This window comes from Balaenoptera acutorostrata, chromosome 19 (assembly GCF_949987535.1).
Source record: "Balaenoptera acutorostrata chromosome 19, mBalAcu1.1, whole genome shotgun sequence".
Taxonomy (NCBI): domain Eukaryota; kingdom Metazoa; phylum Chordata; class Mammalia; order Artiodactyla; family Balaenopteridae; genus Balaenoptera; species Balaenoptera acutorostrata.
In genome coordinates this window covers 55,786,715-55,808,797 of record NC_080082.1, presented here as the reverse complement: position 1 = coordinate 55,808,797, position 22,083 = coordinate 55,786,715, and the positions used below count along the sequence as shown (strand labels likewise).

At 42.2% G+C, this 22,083-nt stretch overlaps 1 protein-coding gene across 1 annotated transcript; it reads right to left on the bottom strand.

The window, feature by feature from the left end:
* Window positions 1-6,753: 6,753 nt before the first annotated feature.
* Window positions 6,754-22,083, bottom strand: ZNF233 (zinc finger protein 233). Its single transcript, XM_028163044.2, is given in 6 exon segments — window positions 6,754-7,433; window positions 7,436-9,175; window positions 10,503-10,598; window positions 11,135-11,261; window positions 14,099-14,160; window positions 22,003-22,083. Coding segments are annotated over 5 exon segments (2,007 nt in total). The 5' UTR covers window positions 14,114-14,160; window positions 22,003-22,083; the 3' UTR covers window positions 6,754-7,404.

Here is a 22,083-nt window from a genome sequence, read left to right as displayed (position 1 = left end):
AATAGATTAGAAATCCAGGAGTCTAGATTATATTAGTAAATCAGTTAATGAGAGTTTAATGAAAAGCAGATATTTTCATGAACTCAAAGTACCACTCCACACACTACTTCCTGATTATAATGGAAAAAACTAGTAACTTTACAGTGAAAGGTCTAGCAGACATCATATGGGTCCAGTAATCAAAATTAACATCACCACAAATGGGGTAAATAAAACTGTATGCCAAAAGAGCACATCATCACTTCTGTGATATTCTGGCCAAAGATGCATAAGCTGAATCTAATCACGAGGAAATATCAGACAAGTCCAAATTAAGGGATGTTCTACACAAGAACAAAAATAACTAGCATGTAATCTTCTGAAGTGTCAAGCTCATGGAAGTCTGAGAAACTATTCCATACTGAAGGAGCCTAAGGTGCTATGCTGACTAAACGCATTGTGTGATCCTACATTGGATAATTTTGCTATAAAGGACATTGTTGAGGCAATTGATGAAATGTGAATGGAATATGTGGATTAGATGGTAGTAATGTACAAATATTAATCTCCTGATTTTGGTTGTTATAAAATGATTGTGTAGAAAAATATCCATATTTGTAATAATATACACAGAAGTATCCAGGGGTGATGGGGCATCATGCTAGTCTCAGAGTTCAGGGAAGGAAAATCCTTTGTTACTGTACTTGTAACTTTTATGTAAGTTTGAAAATAATTGTTTCAAAAATTTAAGGGGGGGATTGTAGAGTTACCTTCCTGTGTAATTATGAAATTAGCTGCTACTAAGACTTTTGTACTGGTTAGGATAGACTTATCTTAATATTTCAGATAATCCCTGAAATCTCAGTGGCTTAGTGCAAAAAAGATTTCTCACTCAAGTGATGTCTAACAGAGGTCAGGCAGTCCTTCATCTTGTAGCTACATAATATGGAACAGGTGGCACCCATAATTCATGTCTAGAGATCACTGTGGAAGAGGAAGGAGTCACTTGGAATATTTTTATGGGCAATGCCAGGAAGTGGTGCACATAATTTTTGTCCTCACTCCATTGGCCAGAATTCAATCATATGGCTCCAATCCATATTGGAGGATGTGAACGTAGTCTTCTTGTGTGCCCATAAAGAGAAAACAGTGTGTTGACCATATAGCAGTGTTTCTGTGATACTCTTAAAACATCACTTCGATAAACTTTCTCTCATGTGGTGGAGACTAATGAATTTAAGGGCCTACACATTGATTAAAGTTCTCACCACATTTTATTTATTTTATGAATACACTCTCTGATAACTTGTATGACCTGACATTAGAAAAAGAACATTAGGTTATTTTTCTAATACGGCCTTTTTAATAAATCTGAAGGCTCACCCCAATTACAATTTTCTTCCTGTGTAGAAGGTATGATAGCAGTTTGAGCATTGACGATAGCCATGGCTACAGCCATCACATTTATGGATTCTGTTCTGCATAGATGTTTAATGATTGGGGAGACCAGAGGTATCTCTGGAATCCTTGCCATGCATGATACCAATAGAGTCCATCAACAGTGTAGGAAAACTGATGTCTTCCAAGAGTGGAGTGCTAACTGTAGCCCTTCCTGTAGCACGACCTACATGGATTGGACATAAATAAGTGTGCATGCTGTTTACTAAGACTTGAGGTGCAAATGAGGCCCCTACAACACTGTGCTATATTGTCTGTTGGTCACATGACATCATCACTTCTTTTTACGACTGAATCTGTTAAGGGCGCCTGTATTAAAAGAGAAGACAGCAACAGCATAGCTCAGAATCCCCTTCCCCAGATGTTTCTTGGTTATACTTGGCCATTGAAAAGGCACTCACATGAGACTTAGGAAACATAGGAAGAAAAGGCATTATTCTCCGGAGGCAATTGCAGGAGGAATCGTGGACAGGCATGAGCTTCCAAGCATCCAAGTGAGCTTCTTAAGAATCATCCAGGGAATTCCCTGGTGGTTCAGTGGTTAGGAGTCTGTGCTTTCACTGTTGAGGGCCCGGGTTCAATCCCTGGTCGGGGAGTTAAGATCCCACAAGCCTCGCGGTGTGGCCAAAAAAAAAAAAAAAAAAATCATCCATATTGATGCTGCTGTGAGTGCAACTGCTGTGTATGCTGAGCCACAGCTGTCATGCCAGCCAGGTGCAAAGGCAGCTTAGCTACTGAGGCTATTCTAGACCACAGCTTAGTTCCTTTTTCAGGCGCATTTGCTTTTGCTTTTTGTTGAATGATTCCAATTATAAATAAAGCTTTTAATACTTAAAAAAAATATATCACCCATATTGGTACTATAGACTGAGATAGCTTGTGGGGCTTTCCACATCTTCAGCAGCTTCAGAGAAAACCCCTGAGTATCACTCATGTTGCTGCTGTAGACTGAGATTCTTGAGATTGGCAGCAGCTTCTAAGAAAGCTCTTGAGAACCCAGTTTGGCGCTGCAGGCTGGTGTTGGCTTTCCTGATCAACGTTCCCTTAGCTCTTCCAAACGTGTGCGTGCCTCTTATTGCCTATATTAAAAGCATTCATGCCTGCAGAAACTAACACAACGTTGTAAGTCCACTATACTCCAATAAGAATTATTACTCCATGGGAATTTCCTGGTGGTCCAGTGGTTAGGGTTCCGTGCTTCCACTGCAGGGGGCACGAGTTTGATCCCCGGTTGGGGAACTAAGATCTAGCATGCCATGCGGCAGGGCAAAAAAATATATATATATTACTCCCCGCCCCTCTCCCCCCCCCCAAAAAAAAAGCATTCATGCCTAGAATATACAGAGTGGCATCTGGTTCTCTACTGAACCCTGACAGGTCAATTACTGACCATATGTATAGAATTTCTGTCCTCTTGTGCAGACTCTGATGAGTAAGAAGGTCTGAACTATTATTCAAAACAATAAACTCTTCACACGTATATGTTTTTCTTTCCCTCATGCACCTCTGATGAATAAGATGAGCTTCACATGAAGTCCTTAATATCTTTTTCCTATGTATGGAAGCTTCTCTCCCATGTGGGTTCTGAGATGGACACGAAGATCTGAACTCCAAATAAGCCCTTACTCCACTCATCCCATTCATGGCTGTTTTCATTCTTATCACATTCATTATATTTACAGGATTCATCCCCTGAGAGAACACTCAGATGAGTGTGAAAACTCAGCTATATGCAAAAATCCTTTCCACACACATAGCACTTGTAGGGCTTCTCCTCCTTATGGACTCCAGTGAATATGAAGGTATTTGCTCTCTCTGAAGCTCTTTCCACTGCTATTCACAGTAAGTCCTCCCTCCTGAGTGAAAACTAAGTGGACTTGAGGAATATCACTTGAACTGAACTTGAAGAAACACTTTGCAGTCTCACCTCATTTTAGGATTTCTCTCCAATGTTCACCCTCTAGTGGACACGATGGGAGTTCTGGGCAAATCCCTCTCCACATTCCTCACTTGTTTAGAATTTCTTTCCTATACCCTTGAAACACAAATAAGTGACCTAAAGCCAAATCTCTTACCATGCACACTATACCTGTAAAACTATTATTCCCGTGTGAACTCAATGATGGCTGTAAGAGATGACTCCCTCCTAAAGCCCTTACCACATTTATACTGTTTTCTCCCTGAGAGAACAAATTGATGTCTGGGAATATATGAGCTGATCAAAATCATACCAACTATGTTCTCTGATCATAATGGAATCAAACTAGGAATTAAACTAAGAAACAAAACAGAAAACTCTCCAAACATTTGGAAATGGAATGAAAATAAAAATACAACATATTCAAATCTAGGAGTGCTGAAAGGGAAATTCATGCCACTAAATGTTTACCTTAGTAAAGAGGAAAGGTCTCAAAACAATAGTCAAAATCCCACTCAGATAACTAGGAAAAGAGCAAAATAAATCAAAAGTAAGCACAAGAAAGGAAATAATAAAGAGCAGAAATAAGTACAATTAAAAACAGAAAAATAACGGAAAATCAATGAAACAGAAAGCCTATTCTTTGAAAAGATCCATAAAATTTATAAGTTTCTAGCAAGACAAAGACATTACCAATATCAAGGATAAAATGGGGGATATAATTGCAGATGTTGCAGCCAATAAAAACTTAATAAAGGACTTCTATGAACAACTCTATCCAGGTAAATTCAACAACTTAAGAGAAATAGACCAACTCTTTGAAAACCAAACTACCCAAATTCACCCAATATGAAATAATCTCAATAGTCCTATAACTATTGAAGAAATGTAATCCATAATTTTAAAACTTCCAAAAAAAGAAATCTCTAAGCCCAGATAGTTTCACTGGAGAATTCTACTAAACATTTGAAGAAGCATCAGCACCAATTATACACAATCTCTTCCAGAAAATCGAAGCCAATATTATCCTGATACCAAAATTAGAGACAGTACAAAAGAAAGGAAGAAAGAACGAAAGGAAGGAAGAAAGAAAGAAAGAAAGAAAGAAGTTTATTTAGTCTGTAGCTAAGTGAAAACTTGAAGCAATCATAGAAATGTGACTGTTAATTATGTTAGGTGTGATAATAGCTTTCTGATTTTGTAAAAAATAGTCTATATTTAAGAGATGCCTATAGGTGTAAGAGATGCCATCAGGGATTTGCTTTAAATTATTTCAGCATGTAAGATAAAAAGGAAAAAGGGATAGATTAAGCAAATGTGGCAAAATCTTGACCATTGTTAAATTTGGGTGATGAATATATGGGGTCCATTGTATTTTCTCTTTCTGATTATTTTGGACGTTTTTCATAATTAAGAATTAAAATCTTGAATTTTTAAAGCCTGAAATTTACCAACACTGCTACGTGTGTGAACTAGGGCAATGGTTTAACCCTTCCTCATGTTACAATGGGAATAATATCACTTACCTCACTGAGGCTTCAACCTAGTAGGAATGGTGATCTTGAAGTATCCCTCAACGGATGTTAAGCTCTCTTTGTAAGAGTCATATCCCTTCTGAGAATTGACAAGATGTTTAACCAAGAAAGGAAATACTACTTCCTGGAATTTACTGAACTATCCTCCTTCTGGAAAAGGAGAAGGCAAATATGACAGAAGAGCCCATAATACTAGGTCAGTGGGGCTGAATGGAGAGCTGAATTCCCACTCCCCACCTCCCCACCTCACTCCCACCACCCACAGAGGTGAGGCAGTCCTAGGCAGTGCTCTAGGCTGAACGGGGACAGCTGAACTTTCAGCAGCAAGGAGGTAGAGGCAGTTGGCCCTCTGCCACCCCCCACCAGCTCCCCCGCTCCCACACACACAGTGTCAAAAGGGCCCAGAGGGAAGGTGAACTTCCATTCCCATTTGGACCTGTGTACTACACCTAAACAGGTGACTTCCTACCAAAAAGATCAAATGGGATCCAAAGTCTTGCAACATTGTACCCCAAATATCCAGGACACAATAAAAAAAAAAATCACCCATCATACCAAGAGCTAGAACAATCAGAACTTGAATGAGAAAAAACAATCAACAGACATCAATACCAAGACAATTTAGATGTTGGGATTATCTGAAAAGGGTTTTGAAGTAATTACATAATCCTCCTTTTTGTCTCAGCTAGTTTGAGTTGGGTTTTCTATTTCTTACAACTGAGAACATCTTAATGGTTATAAACATCCATGAGCTCCGGTAGCCCACCCCAGTGTCTGGTGTTGGCCCTGGATTTCTGATGGTAACATGAAACTTGAGATACCATAGAACTTAAGTAACCAGTGTCCTGGAAGGTAAGGTCCAGAAGAAAAAAAAAATGTGGGAACAACAAGGTCCTACAGTATATAGCACAGGGAACTCTACTCAATATTCTGTAATAACCTATAATGGAAAAGAATCTGAAAAAGAATATATATATATATATATATATATATATATATATATATATATATATGAATTACTTTGCTGTGCAGTTGAAACTAACACAACATTGCAAATCAGCTATACTCCAAAAAAACAAAGCAAAACAGCTGTGGGAAACTGTCCACTACCTCCAGTAAATATACACCTGAGTAAACCGTTCAACCAAGCAAACTTGAAAAATACAGAAGCATCTGAGAAGCATGGGGTGCTGCCCAAAATGCTCTGTGCCTTAACAGCTTAGTTCAACATCCAAAATGCATATTATAATATGTTCCCCCTTCTTTGTAGACCCCTTGCCAGGAAGCTTTATGGAATGAAAACCAAGTTTCTCTTTTTCCATTCAGTCTGTTCCTGTCACCAAAGACCCAACAAAAGAAAAATAGTGAAACTTACACCATACACAACTGATGGTACACTGTCCAGAGAAAGTCTTAAATGATGTGATAAAAAATCGAGCCCTGGGCTTCCCTGGTGGCGCAGTGGTTGAGAATCTGCCTGCCAATGCAGGGGACACGGGTTCGAGCCCAGGTCTGGGAAGATCCCACGTGCCGCGGAGCAACTAGGACTGTGAGCCACAACTACTGAGCCTGCGCGTCTGGAGCCTGGGCTCCGCAACAAGAGAGGCCGCGATAGTGAGAGGCCCGCGCACCGCAATGAAGAGTGGCCCCCGCTTGCCGCAACTAGAGAAAGCCCTTGCACAGAAACGAAGACCCAACACAGCCAAAAATAAATAAATAAATAAATAAAAATTTAAAAAAAAAAAGCAAGGAAGAAGAGTATTACTGAGTTAAAAAAAAATCGCGCCCTTTACTGCTTGAAAAGTGAAGCTGAGGAGGACAGGAGCCAATGGCAAAAATCTAACACTCAAATTGTAGATTGCATGATTTAACATATTTTTATTAAATTATCATTTCCTTGAATTAATTTTTAAGGCTTCTTCCAAGAATCCTTTTCCTAGTACAATTTATCATGACTACCTGGGATTGAGCTCACTAACATTTTCAAATGTTTGTCCTATTCCTCTCCTTCAAGTGAGACAAAGTCCAGGGCACCTGCTCTGTTCGGCACTGGTTCCAGGTCACGGTCATACAAGCAGTAAACAGACTTCCTGCCCCCATGGAGCTTATATTCTAGTGGACATGGATTTTGTCATGTCCATCATTATACTTTTCCTAAAGTCCTGATGGTACCTCTCATTTTTAAAGCTTCTCCCCCGTGTAGATTCTATTGAATGTAAAGGTTCTGACTGAAACCTACTGCACCATCCTTACAAGGTTTCTCTGCTGTGCATTCTCTTGAGAATTGTGACATTTTTGGCTCTGCTGGACACACTGGCCATACTCATACAACAAACAGGTCTCCTCCAATGGAATTCGGATGACTGTAAAAAAAAAAGCAGCTCCCTCTTGAATGCTTAAAATACAACATTTTATAAATAGCCCCTGTTGTGGGCGTTTTCTGATGAAAATGAGAAGTCTACATTCTGAAGAACACTTTTATCACACTCTCTGCATGTACTGGATTGATCACCACTATGGACTCTCTGATGAACCTGAAGACATGAACTCTTGCTAAAGCCCTTACCACAGTCAAAACATTTGTAGGGTTTCTCTCCTGTATGGACCCTGCGATGGGCTTGAAGATGGGAGGTCTGACTGAAGCTCTTCCCACACGTGCCACACTTATAGGGTTTCTCTCCCGTGTGGATCCTCTGATGAACGTGAAGGTACGAGTTCCAGATGAAGCCTTTCCCACATTCTTCACACTTGTAGGGTTTCTCCCCTGTATGGACTCTCTGATGGGCTTGAAGATGGGAGCTCCAACTGAAACCCTTCCCACACACATCGCACGTGTAGGGTTTCTCTCCGGTGTGGACCCGCTGGTGGTCTTGAAGATGTGAGCTCTGACTGAAGCCTTTCCCACATGTGTCACATCTGTAGGGCTTCTCTCCTGTGTGGACTCTCTGATGGGCCTGAAGATGGGAAATCTGACTGAAGTCCTTCCCACATGTGTCACATCTGTAGGGTTTCTCTCCCGTGTGGACTCTCTGATGGGCCTGAAGATGGGAATTCCGGCTGAAGTTCTTATCACACACATCACATTTGTAGGGTTTCTCGCCGGTGTGGATTCTCTGATGGGCTTGAAGGTTGGAGGCCTTACTGAAGTCTTTCCCACATACCTCACATTTATATGGTTTCTCTCCAGTGTGAACTCTCTGAAGAGGACCAGAGCTCTGACTGAATATCCTGTCACACGCCTTCCATTTGGACGTTTTGTCTTGAGGGTAGGCTGTCTGATGGGCTTGAATTTGTGATGTCTCATTGAAGCCTTTACCACACAGCTCACATTTCCAGGATTTCTCTCCAGTGTTGTCTACACAGTGACTGTTGAGGTCCAAGCTATGACTGGAGCCCTTCCCACACCTGCCACCCCTACACAGATTCTCCCCCGGGTGAATGGGCTCATGAGTGGGAAGGGAGGAGTTCTGATTGAAGCTCTCAGCAGCACACACCCCACATCTGTAGGGTTTCTCCCCTGGGTTGGCTCTCTGATGGGTCTGCGGATGTGAGCTCTGACCCAAGTCCACCCCACACTCATCATTCCCACTGCATTTCCCTCCTCTGTGAACACTGTAATGAATGTGAAACACTGAGTTATACGTGGTGCCCTTCCCACACTCACTACACACATGGGGCTTCTCTCCTACACACAACTGCTGATGAAGTTCCACATCATAGCCAAGGCTGACATCTTTTCCAGTCTCATCAGAGGTCTGCTCTCCTGAGTGGATGATGCTATGCTGGGATGTGTTCTTCACAAAGTCTTTTCCATGATTATTGTGGCCACAAGCCTTCTCGCTTTTGTGTACTTCCTGATTGCCATGGTGATGAGAGATCCTTCTCATGACACAGTGATCACACTGACACAGTTTATCTTTTATGTCAATTTGCTGACACCTACTCTGATAATTCTGTGACTCTCTCAGATACATTTTCCTCCAGAAATTCCAGGAGGTCTGAGTTGGAGACTCTTGATTTTTGATACTTGTGGAACTCTCCCCTTGAAGCTTTCCTATATAGTTCTCATCTTCAGGAACCTGAGTAGACTCTCCTGACCATGCCTCACAGGAGGAATCATCTTGTTTTGGCAACTTCTTGCCTTGCAGCTTTATCACTGAGTCCTGAGTTCTGGTCAATTTACTTGTAAACTGTTCCCATATCTGCCAGCACATAAGGCCTTCATGTAAAAGCTGTCTTAATCCTGCTTCTTGAAGAGTCTCTATCTCATTTTGGTTCCCGTGTCCTGGAAGGATAAAGAGAATTCAGAGATGAACGTGAGGACAAGGTCAGGGACAAAAAAATATTTCACAGGTCGACCGTGCTGGGAGACCCTATTCAACCAGTGGAGAGTTCAGCTGGACTCTTAGTTTTTCCATGCTTATGGAAACAAAGAGCTGATAAGTAGCCTCCTATTCACTACGTGTTAATGAAACTCATTTAGAACTAATGTACGAGGTCAAAATTAGAAATACAGTGTTACAGAGCAGGGGACGTGCTCAGCAAAAGTGAAAAGAAAAGATTTGCAAAGGGAAACATCTCCTCTGTCCTGATAATGAACCCATCAGATGATAACTTTATTTCCTTAATTTAGCCATTATATGCACATGTTAATACATAAGCTAGATATGAGAGAATTCCTCTTTATTTCAATGATGTCCTAATATATAACATTCAACTTGTGAACATTATAACTGGGAATAAAAACTAGAAAACTTATTCCCTTAACTGACACATCCTATGGGAGTAAAAAATCCTATGATAATTATTGCCACTTAATTTGGCTGAATTTTCTGATAAGCCTGAATGGCTAATATTATCTTCCAGGTTTTGTAGATATGAATCTGCAAATACCAAAAGTTGCTGTGGTAGCCAGCATCCAAGACAGTCCCCAGGAGGTATCCACACCCTATTGAAGTCCCCTCCACAACCTTTCAGGATTGGCCTGCGAAGCCAACAGGATATGGCAGACGGGATGGTATGTCACGTCCAAGGTTATGTCATAAAAGACACTGTGATTTCTGCCTTCTACTCCCTTGGGTGTAATTAGCTTGGGGAAACCAGCTGCCACGTTTTGAGGACATTCAGGCAGACCTAGGGAGAGGCCTGTTTGGCAAAGAACTGAGGCCTCCTGCCAACAGCCAGGGAAGAATTGAGGCCTCCTGTCAACAACCCTGTGAATGAGCCCATCTTGGAAGCACATCCCTTGAGGCCCGTCAAGCCTTCAGAGGATTGCAGCTCATGCAGACTCCTTGAGATCTTATGAGATCATGAGCCAGAACTACCCTGCTAAGCTGCCCCCAGATTCCTGACTCACAGAAACTATAATGCCTGTAGTTCTAAGCTGCAAAGTTTAAGAGCAATTTGTTATACAGCAATTGATGGCTAATACAAGTACCATAGAAATCAAAATTAGATTAGACATTCATCAGAAGATTAACAGTGTTCTGAAATAATCCTTTCATCATACTGATATATTCTCCACTCATGAGCTGTCTGCAGGAGTGGACAGTGAGATCCACTTAGCACCATTCTCTGTGAGCTGCAAGGACTCAGACCTGCATGGTTCTCACCTGAACACCCAGCTCCTTGGGTTTCTGGCTCCATCACCCAAAGCTTCTCTTTTCTCCCCAGCTGTAGTATCATATCTAATTTGAAAGGCTGATATCCTGTGAAAAAGAAATGGCACATGTGTAAGGTGAGTACACTAAAGGCAAAATTTTTAATTCCAATGCTATAGTCTTTATGCACTGTAAGTAGTATTTTTCCAAATTCTGATCATGACCTGTTGTAATAAATACCTCTTATGCTGTGATCTGGTAGACAAATACACAGATGTACATCACCGAATCGAGGGATCGATGACTCGATCCTAACCACTATCTACTTTTATCACATCTCCTTTCCTGCCTTAACTCACAATTTCTGTTGCACTATATGCAGTTCCTGACAAGAAGCTATGCTATTCCGTCCTATTTCATTAAATGAAATAATGACGCAATTTGCTAATTGACTTTAAAACCCCACCAAGATGTTGCAACTACAGTTTGAGAAAATAGACAAGGTAGAGACGAGATGTCCCACTGGGATGAGGAAATTCAGGCCCCCAGATTCAGGGAAGCATTTCAAGAGCCCCAAGTCTTAAATGTTTGAAACCAAGGCACTCCTGAGGGTTGACACTGAGTCACAGGGTGCCCGTCCTCACCCACTGAGACCAGGTTCTGGAAGTTCTCCAGCATCACGTCTAGGTACAGCTTCCTCTGGGTGGAGTCCAGCAGCCCCAGCTCCTCCTTGGTGAAGGTCACAGCCACGTCCTTGAAGGACACTGGCTCCTATGACATCAAGCACACACACAGCCTCAATCTTATGATCAGTGGCCACTGGGAGAGGGACGGCACTTAGTGGGTGGAGAGGGTGGGTGGGAAGTTGTTCTAGATCCTGGGGACCTTGAGTCTACCTTATGTAGTTTCCTCCTCTTCTCCATCACGCATGTTAATGCCACATGCTAAATATTGAAATATATTTATGATCATTGACTTTTTTTTTTTTTTGGCCGTGCCTCGCGGCATGCAGGATGTGGGATCTTAGTTCCCTGACCAGGGATGGAACCTGTGCCCCCTGCAGTGGAAGTAAGGAGTCCTAACCACTGGACCGCTGGGGAATTCCCTTATGATAGTTGCTTTAAAATCCTGATCAGATGGATGAAACTTGAAGATATTATGCTAAGTGAAGCCAGCCAGTCACAAAAGGATTATGTGTATGATTCCACTTATATGAGATACCCAGAGTAGTCAAATATATAGAGACAGGAAGTAAAGTGATGTTTGTAAGAGATTGGGAGGTGTGGGGGGATAGGGAATTACTGTTTAATGGGTATGAAATTTCACTTTGAGAAGATGAAAAAAGTTCTGGAGATGTGTGGTGGTGATGGTTGCACAACAGTGTGAATGTACTTAATACCACTGAACTGTACGCTTAAAAATAGTTTGAATGGTAAATTTTATGTTATGTATATATATATTTTGAAATTATTTTATTTTAGGCTGCACTGGGTCTTAGTTGTGGCACACGGGATCTTTAGTTGTGGCATGCAGGCTCTTAGTTGCAGCATGCAGGCAGGATCTGGTTCCCCGACCAGGGATTGAACCCGGGCCCCTTGCATTGGGAGCGTGGAGTCTTACTCACTAGACCACCAGGAAAGTCCCTGTTATGTATATTTTCCCACAATAAAAAATGTCCATCAAGAGGTGAATGAATAACCAAATTGTGGTATATCCATACAATGAAATACTATGCAGCAATAAAAAGGAACAAACTGTTGACCTGTATTCAAAAACATTCTGATGAACAAATGAAGCCAGACACAAAAAGAGCATATACCGTATAATTCCATTAAGGTGAAACTCAAGAAACGATGAATCTGATCTGTAGTGACATAAAGTAAATCAGTTATTGCCTACAGTCAGGGATGTGGGATTGGGATTAACTGGGGCACCAGGTAACCTTTTTGGTGATGGAAATGGTCTACATCTAGATTGTGGCAGTGGTCACGTGGGTATGTATATTTGTCAAAATTGATCAAATACATTTATTATATGTATATTACATGTAAATTTTACCTCAAAATGATTTTAAAAGATACAATTAAGAAAACAAATTGACAAATCACAGAATGGGAAAAAATTACAGTACGTAGATCTAACAAAGGACTTGAACTCACAAAACATAAAGAACCCCTCAATAATAAAAAGTAGAAGCCACATTTTTAAATGGGCAAATGACTTTAACAAACTTTTTATAAAGGATATGCCAATTGCAAAAACCCATGAAAAAGTATTCAACGTCCTGTATCACGAGGGAAATACAAATTACAGTCATGGTGAAATGTCACTTCATTAGAATGGCTAAAATAAAAAAGATCTACAACACCAAATGACGGCAAAGAGGTAGAACAAACTGGAACTTTCATGCACCATTGATGAGTTGTTAAATGGTACAAGCACTGTGGAAAACAGTTTATATTCACCTACCACTTCTAGATGTTTACCCAAGAGATATGAAAACATATGTCCTCAAGACCTGCGCAGAATGCTCATGGGAGCTTTATGCATTAACAATTAAAAGCTGCAAACAACTCAAAGGTCCTTCAAAAGGATAAGCAAACTGATATATTCATAAAATGGAATATAATAAAAAGGAGTGAATTATTGACTCCTGCAACAGCACAGATGAATCTCAAAAACTTTATGCGGGGTGAAAGAAGCCAGACACAAGAGTACGTACACTATGATTTCACTGATTATATTTAATTTGAAAACAAGTAAATCTAGTTATATGATGACAGATCAGAACAGCAGATGCCTCCCAGGGGTAAGAAACTGTCTTGAAAGAGACATGAGAGAACTTTTGGGGGTAATGTAGGTAATGTAAATGTTCTATTTCTTGTTTTGTGTAGTGGGCTAATGCAATTATACAACTTGCAAAATGGGGTATACAATTGTCATTGACCTGTAATTTTTGTAAGTAAATTACATTCCATTTTTAAAAGCCCTATGCAAAAGTGTTATGAATCAAAGCAAAACTTATTCAGAGGTACAGCAGTCTGTATGCTTAACTGTAGCTTCTGAAATGTTAGACAAAAAATAGAAACCCTTCTCAGACAATACATAGAAGAACGCTGAGTCATAAAAATTCAAGTGTTAACATTAAGTGAAAAAATAAAATTGAAAATTATACATATACTGTGATTATAATTATATTAAGTATAACTGATTTACAAGCAGTGTAGTAGTTTGGGTTTTTAAAATTTCTGATATCCATGGATTTCTGTACTCTTATTTGTGAAATGAAAATGATAAAATAAAACAAACCAAAACCAAAAATAAAAACTAGAACCAATAAAAAAGCAAGTACCTGGGAATTCCCTGGTGGTCCAGTGGTTAGAACTCAGCATTTTTTACTGCAGTGGGCTCGGGTTCGATCCTTGGTCAGGGAACTAAGATCTCGCAAGCATGCATGGCACGGCCAAAAAGAAAAAAAACAAAAAGGCAAGTACCTGGCATATAACGAACACATGTTTTCTTCCCTTATCCTTCCCACGGGAGAGAAAAAGGCTGTGTCTAATCTTTGAGAAAAGAGATGTAATTTTAAGAGATAAAACTCAACTCACCTGGAACTTGGTCATTTTCTCCAGCCCCTTCTGGGGAAGGGCAGAGTCCTGGGAAGACACAACTGACAAAAGAGAAGGAAGCCATGAGACGTAGGTCCAAGCCCAAGTGGTGGCTCTGTGTGAATCACCAGCCCCCCAGCCAGGGGCTCCTGTGCAGTGAACAATCTGCTCAAGTCTAAGCAGTGAGGCTCACACAAGAGTCCCTTGTGGTGGCTCCCAGGGTTCAGGGTCATCATTCTTGCCCTGGGTATCAGGGGAAATGAAAGGCAGTGGAATATACTGGTATGAGACTGCACTCTGGGGCCAACAGGTCTGGGGTCAATCCTGGTACTGCTACTGTGACATAATATACTGGTTTCTGCCCCCAGCTCCTGACACGGGGCTCCTGAAATCCTTGTAATTTCCTGGATGCTAGGAGTGTCTTTTGTTCTAATGAGGTGACTCTTGGGGGGCTCCTGTATGGGGACTGGTCAGCAGAAAGACCAAAGCTTGATTAGATGGCTTGGAATGTTCAGCCGTACCCCCTACTGTCCAGGGAGGGGAGAGGGGCTGGAAATGGAGCTAAGAGTTCATCATGCCCAAGTGAGGAAGCCTCCATAAAATCCCAAAAGTATGGGATTCGCCTTATGTCATATCCTTTATCATATCCTTTAACAAACTAGCAAATGTTAAGCGTTTCTCTGAGTTCTGTGAGCCGCACCAGCAAATAACTGACTCCAAAGTGGAAGAGTCTTGCAAACCTCTGATTTGCAGCCAAGTCAGACAGAAGTTGTGGGTAACCTGGGGGCCTTCTACTTGCAAATGGCATCTGAGGTGGGGGAGGGCGATCTCGTGGGACTGAGCCCTTAACCTGTGGGATCTGAAGCTATCTCCAGGAAAAGAGTGTCCGAATTGAGCTAAGTTGTAGGGCACCCAGCCGGTAAAGTAGAATTGCTCGGCGTGGGGAAAAACCCACCCACATCTGGTGTCAGAAATGTTGTGAAGGTGCTAGGAGTGTGAGAATAGAGAGGAACACAGAAGAAAGACTGAATTGTTCTTACAGAGCTACTAACGCTGCTTAAGTTAATTAACCTCCCTCTGCCTCAAATCTGTCACCTGCAAAATGAGAACAGTTCTTCCTTACAGGATTGCTCAAGTGTGCGAGTCAAACGTCTGAATAGATGGAAACGTATAACTGATTCCACTTCAGAAAAGCAGGTAAATATTATACATCATAAAACTGCTCTTGCAATGTCCTTTGCCATCATTTCCAATAAAGGGGTCTTTTTTAAAACATTTATTTTATTTATTTATTTTTGGCTGCGTTGGGTCTTCATTGTGGTGTGCGGGCTTCTCATTGCAGTGGCTTCTCTTGTTGGGGAGCACGGGCTCTAGGCACGCGGGCTCAGTAGTTGTGGCTCGCGGGCTCTAGAGCACAGGCTCAGTAGTTGTGGCGCACTGGGCTTAGTTGCTCCGCGGCATGTGGGATCTTCCCCGACCAGGGCTCGAACCCGTGTCCCCTGCATCGGCAGGCGGATTCTTAACCACTGCGCCACCAGGGAAGCCCCAAGGGGTCTTTTTTAACATCCAGATTTCAGAGAGTGTACAATGCTTTGTCTTAAGAAATTCACCTGTATCTCTGACAAGTCCATAGTTCTGATTGGCTATATTACTTAATAATTTCGGGCCCTGTAATGATGGTTCATTGATACCAGTATCTGGTTTTGTAAAAGGTGTAAATACTTGCGAATTTTCTTCATGCAGCCAGAAGAGTCCAATGGCACACCCCCCCTGCCATGCTGACTGTAGTAAAGAAAAACTATTTCAAAATATGACTGCTAGGTGTTTGTTTTTTTTTTCATTTTAAACAAAAGTCCGACAGAATGTCTCAATGAACAATACTGTAGTGGCCATAACAGGTCCTAATTTATAAGGGTGCTTTGGGGATTAAGTGAGCAAGTCCAAGAGCCCCGAATAGGCAAGTCCATCCAGACAGAGAGTAAACTAGTGGCTGCCAGGGGCTGGGAGGGCAGCAAGTGAGAAGTGACAGCTCAGGGGCACGGGGTTTCTTTTGGGGATGAGGAAAATGTTCTGGAATTAGCCGGTGGTGATGGCTGTACAACCTTGTGAATATCCTAAAAACCAGTGAGTTGTATACTTTAAGGGTGACTAAAGCAGACTCTAGTATACTAAAGGGTGACTCTTATGATATGTGAATTACATCTCAAGTTAAAAAATAGGGGGAAGAAAAGGCCTTGGCTCAGTGCCTGGCACATAACACAAGCTCTCAGTAAGTGATGGTATGATGATTATTGCTCCCATTTAATGGATGAGGAAGCTGAGGATTCATGAGATTAAGTTACTGATAATCACAGAGCTGGTGAGACCTGACTAACCTGAAATCCAACTCTGACTCTGGAGACCGTGCTCTTCATCCAGTCACTGTGTCTCTAATCACAAACACACAGAAGAGATCGGAGGGGTGTCCTTGGGGAGGAGAGAAAGGGGAGTTGGAAGGTACACACTCTGCTGAAAGTGACCTGCTGAGCACTCTTCTGACAGCTCTTTGCGTCTATTTCCACATCTATACAACGGGGATAAGGAGAATATCGAGCTCATAGGGGTGACAAGAGGTTTCAGTGAATACATGCAAATAAGTGTTAAATGCATGATAGCGCCTCATGTTCGTGGGTCCTGCTGCTTTAGGCAGAAGCACTCCTGTAGGGATAAGAGCAATGTATCTGCTCCCCAAAGCTTGGAAGACAGATCATTCATAACCCCCAACTCGCTTGCGCTGGCCCTATACTTGCTGCACTCTCCTGCTCTGCTCTGCTCAGCAAGACGGTTTTGCAAGCAGACCTGACATTTCACCGTATTTAGGAGAAGAAAGCAAGTGGGGTCTGGGGTGCCTGGCTCAGCTCTGCTCGCCTCTCACCCTTCAAATCCCAGTCCCCAGAAGTCTTCTATCGCCTGGGGGCGGTTGAGGGGATGGTGAGCGGTGAAGCATCTGTTTTGCTTCTGAGATGATTAACACACTTTTTTAATCCCAGCGCCTAGAATATAATGAGTGCTCAAAACACATGGCATCAAAGGATGACCGAAGACACACTTTGTCGGGCAAGGATCAGACTGGTCCATCTCAGAGGTTCCTCTGAGCTGTAAAATTCTGTGGCTGTTCCTGATTGGGAGGAGGAGAGGATGAATTGTATCTTCCAATTTTTTCCTCTGGGTTTCTTTTTTTTTTTTTTTTTGGCCATGCCGCACACCTTGCAGGATCTTAGTTCCCCACCAGGGATTGAACCCGTGCCCCGTGCAAGTGGAAGCACGGAGTCCTAATCACTGGTTTTGCTCAAGCAACACTAAGGTCATCCTTAAAAGTAAAATACTCATGGACTTCCCTGGTGGTCCAGCGGTTAAGACTCTGTGCTCCCAATGTAGGGGGCCCAGGTTCGATCCTTGGTCAGGGAACTAGATCCCATGTGCCGCAACTAAGACCCGGCGCAGCCAAATAAATAAATAAAAAGTAAAATATTGATAAAAGGAATAATTATGGGCTCTGGATAAGGCAACCCCTATTTATTTATTTATTTATTTAAAAACATTCATTCACTCCACATGATCAGGTATTTACTCAAATGTCATTGTCCTCAGAGTTCTTCCATGGACATGCTTTATATACTTTAAATCCCCTGCTCCACCGCTTCCCTTCTTCTCCAGTTCACTGCCCTTTTATTAGGGTCATCCCTCTCTAACTTATTAATGTACATCTTATTTTTTTGTTTTTTTTTGGTCCATGCCTCTCAGCATGTGGGATCTTAGTTCCCCGACCAGGGATCGAACCTGGGCTCCCTGCAGCAGAAGCACAGAGTCTTAACCACTGGACCGACAGGAAAGTCCCTAATGTACATTTTAGTTATTCATCTTGCTTATATCAATCCATGTTTTTGCAGTGTAGGCCGCATTGTTTTAGTCTCTTTCTCCAGTGCCTAGAACAGTTCATGGCATGAAGCAGGCACTCAACACAGATTTGTTTAAACGAAAAAAAAAAGGTGAATGACTGAGGGGACTTCCCTGGTGGTCCAGGGGTTAGGACTCTGTGCTTCCATTACAGGAGGCGCGAGTTCGATCCCTGGTCAGGGAACTAAGATTCTGTCTGCCACGAGGGGCAGCCAAAAAAAAAAAAAAAGGTGAATGACTGAATGAGTAGTTGATAAAGATACATCCTGTATTATATTAGCTGAGCGCTTCATTACTATTCACCAGGATCTTTCACTCATTCATTCATTCAACAAATACTTACTGATTATCTAGCATGTACCAGGCACAATTCTATATATTAAAGATACAGCAGTGGATAAAATCCCTGCTGTCATGAAGCTGATATTATAGTAGAGGATAGGTAATAAGCCAACCAACAGATAAGTATATAATGTGCAAGCCAGTGGTAGACACTGCTAAGAAAAATATGGCAGGGAAAACGGGGATGGAGAGAGATGGGTAGGTGCTATTTTAGGAAGGACGGTTTCAATTCTAGTACTATAGTTCCTTGGTGAGTGACGTTGTGCAGATCAATTATCCTCTTGTGCCTCATTTGTAATAACATGGAGATAATAACAGGGATGTTTTGAGGAATAAATGAGTTAATACATGAAAAGCACTGGAAACTCTGCCTGAGTCGTAATAAGCTCCCAATAAACTCCACCAGGTTATTGTTATGACTTGGTGATGAATACAGAAATGGTGCATTACTCCTAGTTTGTTCTAAGTAAATTTGTTTTAGGACATGAAAAGCATTACCAATAACTGTATATCAACTTGTAAATACTCTGAAAAGCTGTGGCTTCTGAGTATAGCCAAGAGTGAGTGAGATAAAGGAGAAGTAATACTTACGTGGATCGTTTTTATTGTTTTGTCACTTAATCCATTTTCAGGAATTCAAAAAACCATCTCTCAGAGCTGCAGGCCCCTGTAGCCATCTACCAACTGAACACCTGTACCAGCCACAAACACTTAACTGAATAACTTCTCTCTGTAAACCTTGTCACGGTGCTGGGCACACTGGAAAGAATACAACACAGTCCCCAAAACATAGGAATCAAGACCGATTGGAAACCATGAGCAAATTAAATTCCAAATGAGAAACAAAATCCATAACCTTCTTTAACTGCAACTCTTTCAGGGGGCCCCCTAGCTTTCTCACTAGCCACCAGTCTCCTAGTTACTATGTGAAAACTTTGGAACTGTTAATGTCCTCTCTCTCTCTTGACCTCTATATATTTATGATAATCTAGTATAAATCGTCTTCACTCAAGGTCTGGATTTTCTATTAAAATACTCAAGCAAAAAAAAAAAGGAGGGTGGATTATGTAAGATTGACAAATGGTATACAACAGTTGAAGGTTGACAAGGGTTGATGGCTATGTGAGAATTCATTATATTATTTCCTGTATGTTTGTGCTAGAAAATGTTCATAATTACAAGTTACCAAATATAAAAGTACTACAAGTATAATAAAATTTTTGAGAAGCATAGAAAGATATATATACAAAGAAATAACTAAAGAGAAATACATTAACATGTTATAGTTATCTCTACATTCTGGTTAATTATGGATAATTATTGGCTTTCTTCATCTATTTCTCGTATTTTCTATGAAGAGCACAAATTACTTCTATAATCAAAATATGAATGTGACATCATATAAAATTACAAGAAATTAATTAGGACTTCCCTGGTGGTGCAGTGGTTAAGAATCCGTCTGCCAATGCAGGAGACACAGGTTCGAGCCCTGGTCCGGGAAGATCCCACATGCCACAGAGCAACTAGGCCCATGAGCCACAACTACTGAGCCTGCGCTCTAGAGCCCGCGAGCCACAACTACTGAGCCCACGTGCCACAACTACTGAAGCCCATGCACCTAGAGCCTGTGCTCCGCAACAAGAGAAGCCACTGCAGTGAGAAGCCCGCGCACCGCAACAAAGAGTAGCCCCTGCTTGCTGCAACTAGGGAAAGTCTGCACACAGCAACAAAGACCCAACACAGCCATAAATAAATAAATAAAATAAATTTTTAAAAAAGAAATTAATTAAATGAGCACAGCCTTCAGGTCCCCTAAGGTCCTAAATTATTACCAAACGACCCTCCCTCCTTCATTCACAGGGGTTATTTACCACGTTAGGGCTGAAGGAGAGTGTTACCCAACCGACATGCAGCAAAGCCAGTCTACTGACACCAGGTGGTGGTGAAGGAAAGTACAGCATTTACTGCAGGATGCCAAGCAAGGAGAACAGGCAGCTCATGTTCAAAAGACCCAAACTCTCTGATAGATTTCAGTGAAGGGTTTTTAAAGACAGTGTGAGGGAGGGGGGTCACAGGTGTGTGATAAGCTCATGCACAATTCTCTGACTGGCTGATGGTGAGGTAACAGGGTGCTGTTTCGGGAATCTCAATCATCAACCTGGTTCCAACACATCTGTGATCTACCTGCTGGTGGTCAGCATGCAGTTGACTTCCTCCACCTGGTGGGGGGTTTAGTATCTGCAAAACAACTCAAGGATGTGGCTCAGGATATTATCTCTAGCTCTTGAGGAGGAACTAAAGGTCCTCCCTGACTTTGTTTTATGGCTAAACTATTATTTTTGTCTTGCTTGACTGTTTTCCTTTGTTTCTGCATTTTCTCGCTTATCTGACTAAATTTGCTCTTTGGAACTCAGGGAAGGCCTAGGAGACTAAAGCTTTTTTATAAACAAGAGGTGAGGGACACACGGTGGGTAGGGGAGGTCTGTCCCCAGGAAGGCCCCAGAGTGTCCCACTCAGTTTCAAGAGTATGGCTTAAAGGTCAAGAACGCAGGCTGCCTCGGTTCAAATTCCCAGTTCTGTCTCTTCTCTGTTGTTTGACTTTGAGAAAATTACTTAAATTCTTCACCTATCAATGTTCTCATCTGTAAAATACAGATAATAACCACATCTTTGTTATGAAGATTAAGCTAATTAATGCATATAAAGGCTGTAGAAGAGTACCTGGCATTCACTATGTTAAATTATTATTACTCATTCATCAACACGTCTCATCCAACCTCCCATTTATTCTATAAACATTCGACATTTGCCCAGGAGTAAAAATCTGCTAATGAATGAAGGAAATCTGTTGCCCAACTGAGAGTAGAAATGACACAGCACGATAAATTCTCTCACTTTGGGACAATGTTGCCAGGAGTCATGGGTCATTCCCTCCTCTCTGCAACCTCTTTGAGAAATCAGGGTCGGGAAAGGAAAGATATCATAATCGTGTCTCAGGTCCAGGATAAATCACAGCGGACATCCCCAGGCACCAGCTGGGGGTGAGACCCACTCCTTCCTTTAAAAAAGGTCGTGGGGTCATTAGGAATCCACGAAAAACCCCTCTTCCCGCAGGGGTCAGAGAAGAGCCAGTGGCTCTGCAGCTGGAGCTGAGAACCCACCGCGGGCTCACAGAGGCTTTCAAGGACTGAGCGCTTCTCGAAAGAAATAAGACTGAGAACGACCGAAAGCCTTTTCGCAGGTGCCAGCGACCGGTTCTAAGCATTTTCACATCACGTAAATCTCACCACATGCTTACTAGGGAGGCACTACTATTAACTCCACTTTGCAGACCAGAAATGGAAAAGTGAAATAACTCTACGAAGAGTACATCCCGAAGAGACCGCAGAGCGTGCAGAAAGTAGGGGAGGCGAGGGAAACCGAGCGCCCGGAGACTCTCAAACCCGGAGATCGCGACCCCTGCCCGCCTACAACTCGGGTACGCGCGAACCGCCCCAAACACCGAGGTGACGAAAACCGTCGCCCCTGCCCTCCACGGCTTCCATTCCCCAAGGGCGAGGGTGGCACCTGCGGATTCCACGCCCAGGCAGGCTCGGAAGAGACTCGGGTTCTAGGCACTGACTCACCTCCCAGCAGGTACTGATGACCGCGGCCTCTCACTCCTGTAGCGGAAGGGCCCGGACTACACGCCGCTCCTGGACCACACT